The sequence below is a fragment of the Tursiops truncatus genome, chromosome 15 (genome assembly GCF_011762595.2).
Source record: "Tursiops truncatus isolate mTurTru1 chromosome 15, mTurTru1.mat.Y, whole genome shotgun sequence".
Lineage (NCBI taxonomy): Eukaryota > Metazoa > Chordata > Mammalia > Artiodactyla > Delphinidae > Tursiops > Tursiops truncatus.
The window spans coordinates 3,440,621-3,457,349 of record NC_047048.1 but is presented as its reverse complement, the minus strand read 5'-3'; the positions used below and the strand labels follow the sequence as shown (position 1 = coordinate 3,457,349).

The following is a 16,729-nucleotide window of genomic DNA, read 5'->3' as shown; positions in this document are numbered from 1 at the left end:
CCCGGCACACAGCAGGTGCTTGATAAACTGAAAGGATGACTGCCTTAACTGGGAAAACGTTCTTGCTGCACTGACCCTGGTCAAACCACACAGCTTAAGGCCAGGAAGTGGACGCCGGGCAGGGCCTCACCGTAAGCGCTGCCGGCTAGACTACTCGTGGGGACGGTGTGCTTGCCGTTCTGAGTGACGGCCCGGACCGGAAGGTGGTGCTGCCCGATGGTCACTGGTGTGGCCGGCTGCAGGATGGTGACCGTGTGTCCGGGGACCCCTGGGGCCATCTGGCTGGCCACCGTCTGGATCACTCGGCTGGCGGCAGGGATGGTGGCAAACGCGATGGTGGGCTTCTCTTCCAAGCCTGCGGGGACAGCGTGCGTCAGAGCCACATTCATGGCACCCGCGGTGGCACTCACAGGCGTCTCAGCCTGAGCCTGTCCACGTGGGGAAGGGGGCCCTGAAGCAGGGACACTGGGAAAAGACCCTGGTTCTCAACAGAAGACTTCCAGTGATGGAATGTTATGAAACAAGAGAAAAACAAGTAACAGGGCTTTAGGAAAAAATTTAAATACCTTGCGCTTTAACCAAAGCAAGTTTAATCTAAGAAAAAAAGCGTATCGTTTGGAATGAAAGGATTTGCACTGGGAGCCATAACTGAGTTTTCTTTCCCCAAAATGCACATGTCGTTAGGACGGTCTTACAGAAGATGCAGCCGCTGAGCTCAGCCATCAGGGGTCAGTAGTGCCGCCTGATTCAAAAGCGCTCCCTCGAGGGTCTCTGACAGCACTGGCTGCATTTTCAACGTTTACCTCATTAATTACCTGGGATCCAGATTTCTAACTCAGGACTTTGTTTTTGACTTTGAATGCCTCCTAAGGACCCCTGCTGGGGGTTCTACAGGACTCTTCCTCCGATCCCAAGCTGAGGCCCCGTACCTAGTTCAGGGGCACCTGGGGGCGCTGGGCATCTGAGGTGCTGCGCACAGGGAGCAGCGTTTCAGAGGACAATCAGTGCTGCTTCATAGGACGCGCTTCCCGAAAAACAGGAGTGGGGCGGAGAGGCCGCAGCCCGGGAGCCACTGTCCCCCAGAGACAGCCTGGGCCCCACGCCTGGGCTCTGCAGCCCCCCTGGCCCAAGCTGACGGCTCCACCTTCCGGAGACCCACGTCCCCGCCAAGGGACTGCGTGGCGGCGTTACCTCTCGCCTCGCTGCCCAGGTCCAGCACGGCCGTGCCCGCCGCTTCGTGGGCCGCCCCCGCCGAGGCCTGGCTGGCGAGGATGTAGCCGTTGGCAGAGCTGGCGGAGCTGGTGACCACCCTGAGCATGGTGACAGGGGGCGCCTGCTGCACCACGTGGATGGCGTGGCCCGAGGGCTGCTGGGCCGTCACTAGGGAAGCCGGCATGTAGGCGACGGGCTTGGCCACCAGATTGGGCGGTCGCGGCGGCACGGCCATGATCACCGGCTGGGCGCTGACGGGAGAGCCTGCGGAGGAGGATGCGGGTCAGCGGAGACCCCCGCGTGCCCCTTCCTGCGTGGGGCGCGGCGCCGAGTTCCGCCACATCAGACCAGAGGACAAGACCCTTCTTACCGGGTGCGCTTTGGGAATACCGATACTCGGGAACAGAAGCTAACTTTGCCCCAAAGTCAGGGTCATGCGGAATGGGTGAGCCCTCCCGGGACAGGCACTCTGGAGTCTGCAGGCCACTGGAACGCGGGGACATGAGCCCGGGGTGGGTGGGTGAAGCTGGGGCGCTCCTAGGAGTGGGGAGACAGGACCATAGCAGTGAGTACATACGACAAGAAACGAAGACTGCACTTATCAAAACAGGAGACGTCTCAACGCCCGTGCCCTACGTGCTGCCTTTGCCCAACTTTTCCTGATGCTCCTCTGTCCTCGCGAGGGACTTCCGACCCTGGCACTCCGCCCGGCATTTGAAGGCCCAGCGGAGGCCACGATCCAGAGCGTCTACCTCCTGAAGGCCCGGGCCGGCCTCCCAGGAAAGCGGCTCGGGCTTCTGGGTGAAAACCAGCAGCTTTGCTGGGATGGGCACCAACCTCCCCCGGGACAAATCGACACCCGGAGAGCAAAGCACACGCTGGGAACCCAGCCGTTCTGTCTCGCACAGATAGTGATCCACAGAGCACTTGGCCTGGGTCTAAAATCGAGCATCTTGTCCAGCTCCTGCCCAGAGCACTGCCGGGATGGGCTGGACAGCAAGACTGTCCCCGACGCAGGCCTAGCGGCCTCACCTGACTGGTCTGACGCTCAACCTGGCGGCCACCGGGTCACTCTCCGGCCCTCACGTCTGTGGCGGCCCCGACCCCCGCATCGGGGCCTGTCTAATCCGGCTTTGCTCCTCCACCCACAGCACAGGCACCCCTGCCTTCTCTCCCTGAGACGTGGCGCGTGCCAAGCTCCAGCTGAGCTCTCCTCCTGGCCTGGGGGCTCCCTGCCCGAGCCCCACCCGCCCCAGTGCAAGTTCTACCAGCACAAGAGCAGGTTCCCAGCGGCCAGTGTGACCTTGAGGACGGCCCCCTTACAGACACTCTTTACGCGGGGTTCCCTGGGCAGCGCGGGACACACAGCGCAGGCCCCGTCACTATCCCCAGCTGGCCGGCAGGCTTGTCTACACGTGACAAGCAGTGCTGGTCACGGGGTTGAACTGTGTCCCCCAAAGACATGCTGGGGTCCTACCCTCCAGGGCCTCAGAAGGGGGCCTTCCTTGGGGACAGGGCCTGTAAGAGGTGGTCGAGTCAGGTGAGCGGGAGGGGGCCCTCGTCCGCCTCCGTTCCTCCGTTCCCCCCATTCCTACCGTGCATCAGCGTCCGAGAGCCAACGTGGACGGCCAGCTGCCGTGCCGGCTCACGCCCTGTCACAGGACTGGCCGGGTCTGAGCCGGTCTCCCCAAAATCCCCCGGGGCGGACGGGCGGGGACTTACCTGGACGACAGCGGCCCGAAGGGGGTGCGGAAGCAGGAGACGCCCCGCTGCCTCCGCTTCCGGAACGCCTGCTCCACGAGCTTGGCCTCGGAGGCGGGGTCTATCCGCCAAAAGGACCCCTTCCCAGGCTCCTCCTGGGAGCGAGGGACCTTAATGAAGTAGCGGTTCAGAGAGAGGTTGTGGCGGATGGAATTCTGTGGGCAAAGCAGAGGGAGTCTGGTCACGGCGGGTCAGACCCGAGCACAGCAGCCGGGAGAGCACGGCCCCAGGTCCGGCCCGGAGAGGCCTCCTCGGGGGCGGGGGGCCGCTCACTGGGGAAGGACAGGGGTTTCACAGTGGTTTTTCTTGTGAAAATTCAGCACAGGCTCACGACCACCCCTTACACAGGAAGCTAAACGTAAGGACAAACGCTGGCCTGGGAGACGCCCAGCTCAGAGCTCGTGCTGAACCAACCAGCCAACGGGACAGAGTGGCCACGGAGGAGGCCTGAGCGGCTGGGACATGCTGGCTGTGGCCAAGGCCGGTGACGGTCTTGTGAACCCACACAAGAAACCGTCTGGAAAGAGCGGGGACAGCGTGTTTCCAAGTTAGCTCAGGAGAAGCTGGTGCACCCAGCGTGGGAACGTTTCCGGACCCAAGAGGGTGCTCACTCTGGACACGACACGGCCGTCCGGGGAACCAGCCCCCAGCCCCCGGGGGTCGTGGAGTCGGGGCCCGGGCACACCGCACCTGCCAGCCCTTGTCGGCCGTCCGGTAGTAGGGGTAATGCTTGGTGATGTGTGCATAGATGCCGCTCAGCGTCAGCTGCCGGTCCTGTGCCGAGGAGATGGCCTGCACGATCAGCTGTGCGTAGGAGTACGGCGGCTTCGACTCGTCCTGAGGACACAGCCAGCGTGGGGTTAGCCCGGAGAGACGTTTCTGGTCCGACCTCCCCCGCCCCAGGCCACCTGCTCACAGAGAAAACCCTCCAGTGAGTGTGCAGATCTGCAGGGTATCCGCTAAAACCAGTCCCCACGACCTCCTCTGGTTTAATCCATGCGGTTTAAGCTAGGAAGAGCTGTGTCTCCCTCATGGGGGCACAAGTTAGGCTTACTCATAGTTTAATTCTGAAATTTCTCACCTCCTCTGCAAACTGATTTAAAAACAGCTGTCAGATGGGAACGAACTAAGACAAGGCTGTAAGGCGAGAGCCTGACATTCTTCTCAGAGACTGTAATTACGCTCGGAGCCATCCCGTCCCCGTGGCGGGACGAGGGGAGGACAAGGGAGGGAGGGGCAGGGACGCCAGCACCCCACGCCCAGTCACTGGCCAACGCGCCGAGGGCTGAGACCTTGGGGCTGTCCCCTCCGGACGCGTCGGCCTGCTGCTCCGAGGCGGCCTTCGCGGCAAACTCTGCCGCCAGCTGCAGGTCCGAGGTCACGTTCTGGACGAAGCGGTAGCTGGAGGACCCGGCCCCTCGGGGGCTGGCCGGGCAGGAGTTGGGGACGCTGCGGAGAGAAAGGACACATCCTGAGTTCTGACCCTGAGCCGAGGAGGTGGGCCCGGTGCTACAGGACGTGCGGACCCCCGGACGGCGCGGGTGGCCGGAGCTCATGGCACTGCCCCATCCCCACTGTCCTGACACCGCACCGAGGGCGGCCAGGGGACTTGGGCAGGTGGCGGCCACACGATGGCGCCCGAGGAGAGGCCAGGACGCGGGGAAGCACAGTGCCCGCCTCCCCGACCGGTTCCCAGGCCCGCGGCGCCCACCCTCACGGTCGCCGCCTCAACCCACGGGTCCCGGGGCGGGGGGAGGGGAGCTCCTCTCCGGTTGGAAGCTGCAGACCAATCGGTGGGCGGGAAACATCGGGGCTCCCACTCCCAGTCTCAGCCCGCACGGCCTGACCCGTCTGCGGTCTGTGCCCGCTGCCCTGCAGCTGGCACAGCGGGGCCCGCCAGCCACGCGCGTGGCCCAGTTCCTGCTAACAAGGTGGACCGCGGCCTTCAAGCCACGTCGGAATTCTGATTCTGTAAGTTACAAGTATTCACAAGCTCTGAAAGTGGGTCCCAAACCCAGGTAAAAAGTGTCCCTGCTGAGAGCTGACAGACAGCCCGGGGTTGCCCCCCTCCTTCTGCCCATCCCCGCCTGCCCGCATCCACCAGCACCCCCGGAAGTCGCCCTCCATGCTCCCAACGTGCCCAGACATTCCCGCCATTGTCCGAATGACAAGACGCCCCCCAAATCCCCACAAGTCAAGCTCATGTGAAAGCTCTTTGTGCCACTTTCCTGGACACACACGCAGAGCCTCGTCTCCGGCTGGGCTGCCGTCACTGGCTTCCCTGCCCAGCTCCTCAGAGGGGGGAGCTGTCTGTGGCTTTGAAGGAGGGGCTCAGGAGATGGTTAGTAAACACGGCAAGGGAAGAATGAAAAAATAAAACACTGCGACTGGGAGAAACCTGAATGGTGAATTTCACTACAGTCAGTAATTACCCCTTTTTGGTCAGGAATCTGCAACCTATGTAGAAATTTTAAGGAACCTTTTTTTTTTTTTTTTTTGAGAATTCTTGTTCTCTTCTCCCCTAGACTCCCCAAACATGGAGACAGTAAGTCCTGTGAGTATAGAAATTTTAACCAACGACCGTAAGGTAGGATGCAGTAATAAAAGCAGCTCTTTCTGAACTTCATTTTGAACGAAACATACAAAACCCCAGCTTATAAAGTAAGGTAGGAGGGAGAGGAAGCGTCTCACTAGTAACATGCTCACACACTCAGCATCAGGTCTTCCAAATGCATCCACCTGGGGACCAAATGCCATGGCACACGGTGGTTCAATGAAGGTGCAACCCTGATGGGGGCTGGGGGGAGGGGGTCCCTGAAGACTTTCTGCCCTGCTTCCTCCAACGACGTGGTGCTGCAGGACGTGCCAGCACAGAAGCGCTGGTTCGCCAGCTCCAGGCCCAGACACGTTCAGCGTCCCTTCTGGACTTGCACACAAGTGAACCGAAACACCACGCCTGGCCCATGCTCTGACCACAGGGGGCGAGAACCGTCCCCCGAAAACACACTGGCCTCAGGACAGATCAGGAAACGTCCAGGTTGGTGGAAACAGACAGTGCAGGGCTTATCTGGGAAAACCTCGCTGACATCTGACCTGTGTGACCCATGGGGCACCCTGACCAGTGCAGACGACAGACAGCGACTTCTGGGCTTGGGCACCGGGGAGCCATGGCCTGTCCCAAGTCCATATTTTGGAAAAGATCATAGAACATTTATATCTAACTCTCAGAAAGCAAAACCCAGAGAGAAGTCTGTCGTTCCCACAGAATGATTTCTAGTGGAAATAATGAACAGCGGGCTCGCAAACGGGAGGAGAGGCCGGGCAGCTCCACGCCACTTTCTACGACGTGCGCCAGCTTGTGCTGACAAACCCTTCCTGGGGAAGCGTCCGCGGGGACAGGGCACCGCTGATGCCCAGAGGGCCCAGCAGGCCCAGCCTGGAGAACGTGCGTTCGCGCACACCACCGCACAGACCTCAATAAACCCCATTCAGCCGTCACTGCAGGCTGGCCTCGGCCCAGAGGGCTGTGCCTGGTACCCAGCCACCCTGGCGTCACACGCCCGGAGGGAAGGAGCAGAGGTGGAAGGAGGTGAGCAGGACGCCTCTGGGCTGAGAACACGCGAGTCAAAGGCGGGCCTCGTGGGTGTGTGTGTGTGTGTGGGGGGGGGGGTGTCTGGGCATCTGGGGGGCGTGTCCCACCCTGGGAAACCGACCAAGACACTGAGTGTCCCCCGAGGGAGTTTCCTAGTCCTCTGCAAAGTCCCTGACAATCAGCAAAATAGGAAAGATTCCTACAGCATAAACACACACGTTACCTCTAGACAGGTGGGGGAGAGGAAATGCCGGGCCCCCTGGGACGCCAGGCTTCAGCAAAGAGCTGCCCGCTGCAGGGGCCCCCCAAGTGCCCGGGGTGGGGAAGTCTGATCTGCGGACGGGGTAAAGCAGCAGCGGCCAAGCAGCCTGGAACTACCCGACGTCACATGATAAACACCGTTCTTCCCACCTTGAGGTTGAAAGTGGTAACGACGTGGGAGACGCACTTTAGGACGTCAGTCACTGACCCCCCCCAACCCCCCTTTTACGGAAAAACAATTCCTAAGTCACATTTCCGTTCAGGCAAGAAGGGCTTCGGGTCAGGAGTGGAGATGGCTCATGGCTGGCCTGTCCTGCCAGTGGCTGCCCTGCATCTGGGCCACTGTCTCACCAGGACAAACATGCCGGGCCCTGGGACAGTCCAGGCCCAGAACATGACTCCTGTGACCGCCCAAGACATACCTGGAACCACTCTGCACCCTGTATTCACAGCAGCCTGACGGAGAGAGAGCGCCCAGGCCCACTGCGAGGGTGAGAGCCTGAGCTGAGAAAAGCAGATCTGACCAGAGGCCACTGTCCCCAGAGACGCGCTGAGCCTCGTCCGGGCTCCTGCCGTGCCCACGGCGTGGCCCTTGCTGCCCCGCTCAGACGCCTGGCGGTCCGGCTCCGGCTGGGCCTCAGCAAAGCGCGCAGGCGGGAGGCTCTGGGTCCTGCCCCTCCCGAGCCAGCCTCCCGGGAAGGAAGTCCTGCTGGTCCCGCACCAGAAACATTTTCTTCCGTTGTTACTTGTTCATAAAGCGCTTCAGCCACTTAAAGAAAATCTGCTCATGGCACAATTTGCCTCAAATCGATTCCAAGCTGTAGAAGGGTTTTTCAACAGAAAAAAATTATAATTGAAAAAAACAAGGAAGTGGGAATGGATCTGAAATGGAGGTGGGAACGTGGGCCGCCCAGGCGTGGGGGCAGCGCGGCCCCTCCACCCTGGCCCTGTGCCTCGTTTGCCTGGATGGAGGGCAGCTGGGCCAGACAGGACACGGGGAACACACAGGGGAGGGGCTCGCGGAGGACGCCAGATGGCGGGGAGGGGGTTGCCGGGGAGAAGGCGAAACAAAGCGGCAGGATCACAGATCACAGCCCCGAAGAGGTGAAGGGGCTGCACTCGCAACAGCAGGACACGATTAGAACATCTGGAGGACGAGGAAATGCTCGTACGAGTTTTAAAAAGAGGAGAAATAAAAGTTCAATAAAGGGTGGAAGGAGAAACTTGAGAAAAGCAGAAAAGAGAAAGGGACGGACAGAGGAAGAACAAGGTGGGAAAAGAAGACGAGGACGCAGGGGGAGGGAACGCCACAGAAGAAGATAACTTCCTAGAAATGCAGTAAGTGAGTCTTCAGATCCAAAGGGTCCCATTAAACGTCCAGCCCCCTCCTAGGCACCCCGCTGAGACGGGGCCAGTGCTGCGGATGCCGGAGACCCAAGCCCCCCCCTCCACCGCTCCCAGGGGGACACACCATGTACAAAAGGGCCAGGATCACAGGAGCATCAGACTTCTTAACAGACACGCTCCAAACTAGAAAGCGACATCAGTTCTGAGCAAAAACGTTTCCAACCTAGAACTCTCTACTCAAGATAAACATCTACCTAGTGTGAATGGAGAATAATGATAATTTTCAGATGTGGAAGTTTTTTTGTTTGTTTGTTTGTTTGTTTGTGGTAGGTGGGCCTCTCACTGTTGTAGCCTCTCCCGTTGCGGAGCACAGGCTCCGGACGCGCAGGCTCAGCAGCCATGGCTCACGGGCCCAGCCGCTCCGCGGCATGTGGGATCTTCCCGGACCGGGGCACGAACCCGTGTCCCCTGCATCGGCAGGAGGGCTCTCAACCACTGTGCCACCAGGGAAGCCCAGATGCGGAAGTTTTTATTAAAAAATTTGCCTCTCCTGTCCCCTTCCTCAGGACTAGAAGATGTTGTCCAATAAAAGGAAGGAGCAGATCAGGAAAGGGAAGACTGGGGCGCTGGGAGAGAGGGGATGCCCAGGATGGTGTGGAAGATGATCCCAGGGTCAGAGGCGCCCCCCGCACCTCGGGGCCAGGTGGGAGGAGGCCTGGGTCCCAGGTGACGATGTAAATGGGAAGGATGTGCCAGTCGCCCAGGTACCAGGAGACCAAACAGAGAAGGGGCCACTGTAACTCCCGGGAGCGCAGGCCGGGGAGAGGCTGAGCAGTGTAGCCGTCACACAGCCGCACTGAGGCCATCAACCAACACTTCTGATGTGGCCTCGCTGGGCTGATGGGGTGGGAGGAAAAGCCAAGTCCTCCATCCCACAGGAAGTCAGTGTATGATGACCTGAAACTGAGACACCAGAAGGTGAGTAGGTGCCGAGGGGCGTGCGGACAGGCTGGGCGTGGCCAGGGGCTGTTCTGTCCTCACCAGCCCTGCAGAATCTTCCGCTTTCTTAGATCACGTGCACATATTACTTTGATATGAATAAACCTTTAAAAAACACGAATGAAATCAGTACCACCTCTCTCCCTGTGGGCACCTGCTGAACGCGCAGCCCAGCCGTTCTACCCGCTCTGCTGGAGAAGAACCTCCGTCTCCCATCTGCAAAGTGGGGATGGCAAGGCTGTGACACCACACAGCAACACCGCACAGGACCACTGTGGAGGTGAACGGATGTACTGAGCTCCCAGCCCACCGCACAGGTCTGGCGTGTATGTCAGAAACAGCTCTATTTTTTTTTTTTTTTTTTCCGGTACACGGGCCTCTCACTGTTGTGGCCTCTCCCGCCGCGGAACACAGGCTCCGGACACGCAGGCTCAGCGGCCATGGCTCACGGGCCCAGCCGCTCCGCGGCATGTGGGATCTTCCCGGACCGGGGCACGAACCCGTGTCCCCTGCATCGGCAGGCGGACTCTCAACCACTGCGCCACCAGGGAAGCCCACAGCTCTATTTTTACCACTGTTCTTAAAATCTTGTGGCTCACGACCCTAACAAGTGTATTTTAACCCAAATAATCAAACCTGAGGGTTTCACGGCCTCAGCACGGACCGTTTAGACACTTCAGAGAGGCGATTTCAGACCCAGGAGACTAAGAAACTGGAAACAGCTGCCTAGCCCTTGGTGGGGAACTGGTCAATCAAATACAGGACACGCCAAACAGTCCACTGTGCAGCCACGAGCGATGCAGTGACACAGAAAGGAGCCCGAGACACAGAGGGACAGGAGAAAAAGCAAGCTGCAGGACATTCTGAGCTCCAAGGGACCTTTCTGGGGAGGGGCCACAAGTACTCACACCCATCAGACAAGCTCTCGGGCATGTTCAGAGAAGATGCACCTGCAAACGTGGACTTCTCTCCAAGAATGTCACTGCACGATTTTTATTTTCTGAAACATTTCAATTTTGTAGAGTGCACGTATATTGTAATATTTCTGTAATCCGGGGGAAAATAAAGGGAAAGAGAGGCCAGTCTCTTAAGAACACCTGTGCTCACTAAGAGACACTCAGTGCTGTGAAATCCCAGGACACTATTTTAAAAGGTTAACTCATTTATGAAACACACCTTGTCCCAGTGAGAACAATAAGCGAACAGGCCTGAGCCCAGAAGTACCAGGTGCATCTCCCTCTGAGGAGAGGGCAGATCCGGGCGGGGGGCCCATGCCTCCCTCAGGTCTTCCTCCAGGCTCTGCCTGCTTCCGGAAACCCAGAGGAGCAATCTGGAAAGGAAGGGCTCTCGGGGGCAGGGCACCCGGCCGGGCCTCGCCCAGAAGGCACACCCCGGAACACATTACACGGCGCCCATCCCCCGAAGACGTGCCCGAGAGCAGGGCAACAGTTGCCCCAATGCACACGAGACTGAAGCACAAGCCCAGTCAGCCTCCCCTCAACAATTTAAAGCCCCAAAACACCCGGGCACGGATGCAGGCAGAAGGAGACTATAAAGGACACGGAGGGCCGCACCCTTCTGTGTAGATGAACCAATTTTTATTTCTCCCAAGTTTTCAGATGGGGAAAGGGACCAGGTGGGTGTGAGTGGGGCTGGGGGGGTGCGAGGGCCACGGGTGCAGATACAGGTGCGGGACCCACTGACGGCGGGTCTCCCAGACCAGCCAGGCAGGGCTCCCCACTGTGCAGGCACCCTCCTCTCTGGGTCACTCGGGGGAACTGAGGCAACGCTGCAGCTGGAAACTTCGCAACAGAATAAATCACTCTCAAGGAAGGATCCAAAGTTTGCCAGAAACACAAAGACCTTCCAACAGCCAACTCGACAACCTCCCAACTCAAGGCACTTAACACTGCAAAGTGAGTTAGGGCTGAATCTCGCGCAGCAGTGAAGCAGGACTGGGCTGGAAGGTCATGGTTAAAAGTGGTTTAGGTTCTGAGGTTGGCTGCTTAATTTTTATTTCCTACAGGGTTCCGCTAACCTTGGCCAAATTCCACAAAACAAATTACTTTTGGTTTTGATCTCTATATTACAAAAATTAAGAAACGCCTTCCTCAAGAAATAGCTTCTAAAAACTTAGTATAAATTAGCTGCTCTCTTTCTGTGCTGCTCCCTTTCTCTGGTTGAATTTCAGCATTTTTCTTAACAAGAGAGTTCATTTTCTGGGTGGAGGACTTCAGGGCAGGGAAAAAACCCCGCAGAACCCGCCCCCGCCCCCGCCCGGCCACCTGGGGAAGGAGGGCGGGGGCGAGTCAGCAGGGAGGGCGGGGCCGCTCCTACAGGTGCAGCCGCTCCCCACACCTCGAGAGGACGGGCGCAGAGCCGGAGGAGGCCGACCCGGGCCGAGGCCTGCGAGCCTCTGCAGCTGAGCCGCCGGGAGAGCGGGCCAACCGGGCAGCGGGCTCAGACGCTCCAAATGGGGACCGCGGCGGGGCGGGGCGGGGATTGCGTAGGGGGCCACGGGGAAGGGGCGGGCGTAGGGACGGGGACCCGGACGGGGACCGGGGCGCGGGTCGCTGCCGGCCGGCGTCTCCCAGCCCGCCCGCTTCCCCGGGGACCTGCTATGGGCGACGGGCGCAGGGAGGGTGCCCGGGCGGGGTTGGGGGAGGCAGCTGTTTGTAAACACGCCGGCCCCGCGCCTGCGCCAGGCGCGCAGGAAAACGATCTGGGCAGCAAAACCTCAAGGGCCTCTGAGGTTTCCAGCGGGCAATCGGATTGCGCGGCGCCAAGATAAACGGATGTAAACAGAAATCCTTTTCTGTGACACTTAAAGGCCCAAGAGTGAAAGAGCCAGTCTCAAAGTTACTACTTTCCCCGCAAAGCTGTTCTACCGGACGAAGACCAGAGGCGAGTGCCCCGGCGCCCCAACCCCACTCGGGCCCGGGGTCTCCACAGTCACATGGCCGCGACTTCCCAGAACTGCGCAGGGACACCCGCCTCACTCTGCTCAGTGACACCATCTACGCCCCTTTCGAACCGCCGGCGCCTCCTAACACACAGGCGGCCGCAGCACGTGGAGCTGCTGCACTAGCTCAGCCTGCTGGCCACTGTTTTTATTCAAAATGTTACTGGGAATTATATCTATTTTATGAAGACCTCCAGGTACAAACCAAAACATTTTTCTTTCTTAAAAAGCGTCGCCAAAAAAAAAAAAAAAAAGCGTCGATGTGGCTGGATCATGAACTGATTATTCGCAGACCCAGGCCACGCTAAGGCTGACCTTGGGCTCTGGTTTCACCTGGCGTGTAAGGGCTCCGAGGCCCACCCGGAGGCCCACACGCCTGTCTGGCTCCCAATGGCACCTAAAACACACTTGGCCACTGCTCCTGCAGCCGCTCTGAGGTGCTACTGGATAAAGGTGTCAGCGCATACAAGTTTTATCAGCTTCACTGAGCTAGACTTCACACACTACACAATTCACCCGTTTCGAGTGGACAATTCAGTGGTTTTTAGTGCATCCAGCCTTGTGTGACCATCACCTCATTCCACCACCAGAAAACTCCGTGACAGTGGGCAGCCCACTCCCTTGAACCCCCAGCCCCTGGCAGCCTATCTTCTTTCTCGAAGGATTTGCCCGTTCTGGACATTTCATATCAACAGAATCACACCATGTGTGGTCCCTGGGGACTGGGTGCTTTCACTCTGCATCATGTTTTCGAGGGTCATCCACGTTGTACCAGGTGTCGGCACTTCATCCCTTTTTACGCCGGGATCAGCCTCCTCCCTGTGGCTGTAACACATTTTCTCTCCACTCAGCAGCTGATGGACACGTGAGCTGTTTCCACTTTGGGGGCTGCTATGAATAACACTGCCATGAACCCTTGTGGATGAGTTTCCACGGAGACCTCACGACCCAGGGAGCTGCTGGGCGGTTAAGGTAACCCTTGAACACGTTGAGGACCTGCCAGATTGTATTCCAAAGTGGCTGCTTCATTTTACTACACAAATTTTTTATCTACGCATAAATTATACACATGGAAGTAAGTGCAAGAGCATTTTCATAGCACAACTTCATCGTTAACTCCAGTGGAGCGCTCATGTTTTAGATTATTTTCAAGGTAGACGTCTGAAAAAACAGTGAGATGACGTGCTAAATTTCGGGTTTGAGAACAGAGCTATTGCTGGAAACCTGAAAAGAACTAAAGAAAAAAATCTATCTCGTAAATCCCTAAGGACTAAATAAAATAACACACGTCCAGCGGCTGAGCGCAGGGCCTGGCATACAGCGGGTCTCCGTCACTCACTGCTCCTCTTTGGCGTCCCAGACATCTGCGATGTTGGAGGGATTCACTGAGGGAGAAAACGAAGCCCGAGGAGGCTGCAGGGACCTGCCCCCAGTCCTCCCACCAACTGGAGATGCGGCCAGAAGCAGAATGCAGGTCCGTGGCATTTCAAAGCCGTCCCTGAACCTTCTCTCCGTGAGAGAAACACGCCCGCCCGCTCACTGGCCCGGGAGGAAACTGACTCCCAGCAACTCAGTGCAAATGACTCCACACATCATGGCAGGAAAACAAAAGGCAAAAGGGAAACCAATGGTGATGCCATGACTAACCCATCTGTGCTTCTAAGTGTAACCCTTAAAGGTGCAAAACCAGGGACCACGAGCCTGGCTGGTCAGCCAGAGGAGAGACCTGGTAAGACTCAGGGACGCAAAGCTCGAGCTCTGCTGAGAAGTGCTTCTCGGAGTGTGGTTCCCAGAGGCACCCCGGGGCCCCGAGACCATTTCAGGGGGCGTGTGAGGCCGAAACTGGCTTCGTGGCGACACCGAGACACGCTCGGCCTCCTCCAGGGGCTGACGTTTGACGATGCCCTGTCCGCGGTGGCGAGCGCAGTGCGTGGCAGGAACCGAGGCCCCAGCACCAAATGCACTGGTGCTCATGGCATCGCCAAGGCCGCACACACCAATAAGGCAAAGGCCAGCTTTGTTCTAAAATGTCCTCAATGAAGCGGTAAACTATTTAAAGTTTATTAAATCTCGATCCTCAAGTCCATGTCGTTCAACACATTTTACGACAAAAGGGGAAGAAGGCATAGGACCCCTGTTGTCGCAAAAGTACTCGTGCCCCTCAGAGGGGACAGCTCACCAGTGCCCTCCCCAGTCTCTGGCTACACACTTCACCCTCAGACCTGCCCCCAGGGACCCTCTCTGTATAACACGCCAAGGATGAGAAAGTTCGAGGACTTCCCTTTCTTCAAAATCTAGATTAATTTCTAAAACTTTGCAAAGGATTTCTACCAATAAAGTTTAGAAAAACCTAGTCCACCAAATCCTGGTATACAAATACTCCTCTTAAATAGTTCCACTGTCTTTACAAACTGATACCTAAGTTTGTTTTAAAAGACCCTCGTCTATAAAATTTCAAACTGGAAAAGTGACTAATTAAGTAGTGATTCTTCACTTTATAAAAGAAATCTCCAGAGAGTTTATTTAAGCCCTCAGGTCCCTTAATGCACTTAAAATAGTTTCAAAACTTCCATCCATGGGCAATTTTCCAGAAACATACTTGATATCGTATGAAACACAGAACACGCATATCACTTTCCTCTTTCTCGGCCGCGTTCTAGAGCACAGGGCCGTGGCTTCTGCAGAGGCAACCGCAGGAGGGGGCCAGGCCACTCACCTGATGGTGCCAGTCGGGGAGGGGACGGGGCTGACCAGGCTCCGGAGGTCCGGCTCCGGGATGTGGATCTTCAGCGGGGAGATCTGCGGGTAGAGCGGCCGGAGGGGGGATGCCGGGGCCTCCTCCTGATGGTACAGCGATGTGAACTGGATCTTTATCGCCGTGCTGGGGAAGCGGAAGGTGCACCTGCAACGGGAGGGGAGCGGGACGTTAGGTCCAGCAGGGGAGAGGTGTCCCGGCGTGTCTACGCCGCCCGCCGTCACCAGCCAGTGTGCTCTCTGACTACGCCGCGCACATACACGTACCCAAACCTGCGCCCAAACCACACCACCTCCGCTTCCCTCGGGACAGGCCGGCGAGGGCACCGGGCTCCCTCCACCGTGCGTGCGACAGCAAGACCTCCAGCCCGGACAGGTCCCGTGGTGTCCCCTCCCACACGGGTTCCAGATGGCCAGCCAGCTTCCTGTCCGCCACACTCGCCACATAGATCCAGCACCTCGCAGAGAACGCTCCTTGGGAAACCGAAACGCCACGGTCACCTCCAGGGCAGCTTTTTAATGACAGATGCCCGTCACCCAGAAGATGGAAAGCGAGCGCTGCCTGCAGAGGTGCCGGCGGGGGTCTCGGAGGAAGCGCCTGGAACCCGAGGGTCCTGGCTGCCTTCACCGTCCATTCTGGCCTCACGAGCCCCGAGCCTCGTCTCCTCTACTGGCAGGGGACCGCCCGCACCAGGCCACTGCAGACCCCAGTCCGTCCCTGTGTGCGCACAGGAACCCAGGGTTCATCTCCCTCCCACAAACTCTGACCTGTAAAGCGGGGCATTACTTGTCAAGCACACCTTCTAAACTGACCAGTCATCCACAAGTTGCTAACTGTGGCTAGCAGACACAGGGTGCACACCGAAAAGTCCCCGATATTTGGTCCATTCAATTCAATTCAATTCAATTCACTGTCTAGGTAGCCAATTACCTCCCACCTCCCACCCACACAGCAAGCACTGCTTCAATCCAATTCCCTTCTGTCTTATTAAAACAACTTTGGGGCTTCCCTGGTGGCGCAGTGGTTGAGAGTCCGCCTGCCGATGCAGGGGACGCGGGTTCGTGCCCCGGTCCGGGAGGATCCCACATGCCGCGGAGCGGCTGGGCCCGTGAGCCATGGCCGCTGAGACTGCGTGTCCGGAACCTGTGCTCCGCAACGGGAGAGGCCACAACAGTGAGAGGCCCGCGTACCGCAAAAACAAAAACAAAACAAAACAAACAAAAAAAACTTTGAAGAAACAAGACTGAAGAACAGGCTCTGGGACATGGCAGGTGGTGACCTGGCAGCCCAGCACCCAGCGGGGGTGCTCGCGAGCCTTCCGCCGGGGAGACCCACCTCTCAGGAAATGACTCAGCAGCACGAGCGTCTACTCTGAGAGCCCCTGCCTGCATCTCACAGGGAAAATCAGGAACTCCAGCTGGCCTCACTGGCCAGTACAGATTCTTCCAGAGAAACCAAGCAGAGAACGGCTGCATGTGGCTGTCCCGGCGGAGCCCTGCAGCAGGCAGTGAGGCACTAAGACACCGGGAGCCCCGGCTACCCGGTCTGTATTTCCAAATCCAAAAGCAGAACAGAGGGATCTTGATACTGTGCAACAGAAGCTGTTTTCCTGTTGATGCTGTTTTGCTTCTGGGAAATTCCGCCTAAACACCAAAATGTCAGGGATGCGGGTGGGGAGGTCTGGAATGGCGACATCTTCCCTCCGGTTCTGCTTATAGGGCCGCCCCAGGCTATTTAAAAATCGCCCGCCATCTCCTTCTTGTAAGCCAGTTCAAGAAACGTTTGCTGTCCTTTCCACTTTCTTTAGTTTCCCCACCACCCAATGGAAATTTCCTCCATC

The 16,729-nt window shown here is 58.1% G+C and overlaps 1 protein-coding gene across 1 annotated transcript in view; it reads right to left on the bottom strand.

Annotated features, from left to right (window-relative positions):
- The window catches only part of FOXK1 (forkhead box K1), a 65,034-nt gene that overhangs the window by 6,961 nt on the left and 41,344 nt on the right, over positions 1–16,729 (bottom strand). The window contains exons 2-8 of the mRNA XM_019947376.3: positions 14,851–15,036; positions 4,266–4,422; positions 3,664–3,810; positions 2,935–3,128; positions 1,583–1,749; positions 1,192–1,476; positions 131–355 (exon numbers count right to left, since the gene is read on the bottom strand). Of these exons, the coding sequence (XP_019802935.2) occupies positions 131–355; positions 1,192–1,476; positions 1,583–1,749; positions 2,935–3,128; positions 3,664–3,810; positions 4,266–4,422; positions 14,851–15,036 (1,361 nt within the window). The remainder of the gene's footprint in view (positions 1–130; positions 356–1,191; positions 1,477–1,582; positions 1,750–2,934; positions 3,129–3,663; positions 3,811–4,265; positions 4,423–14,850; positions 15,037–16,729) is intronic.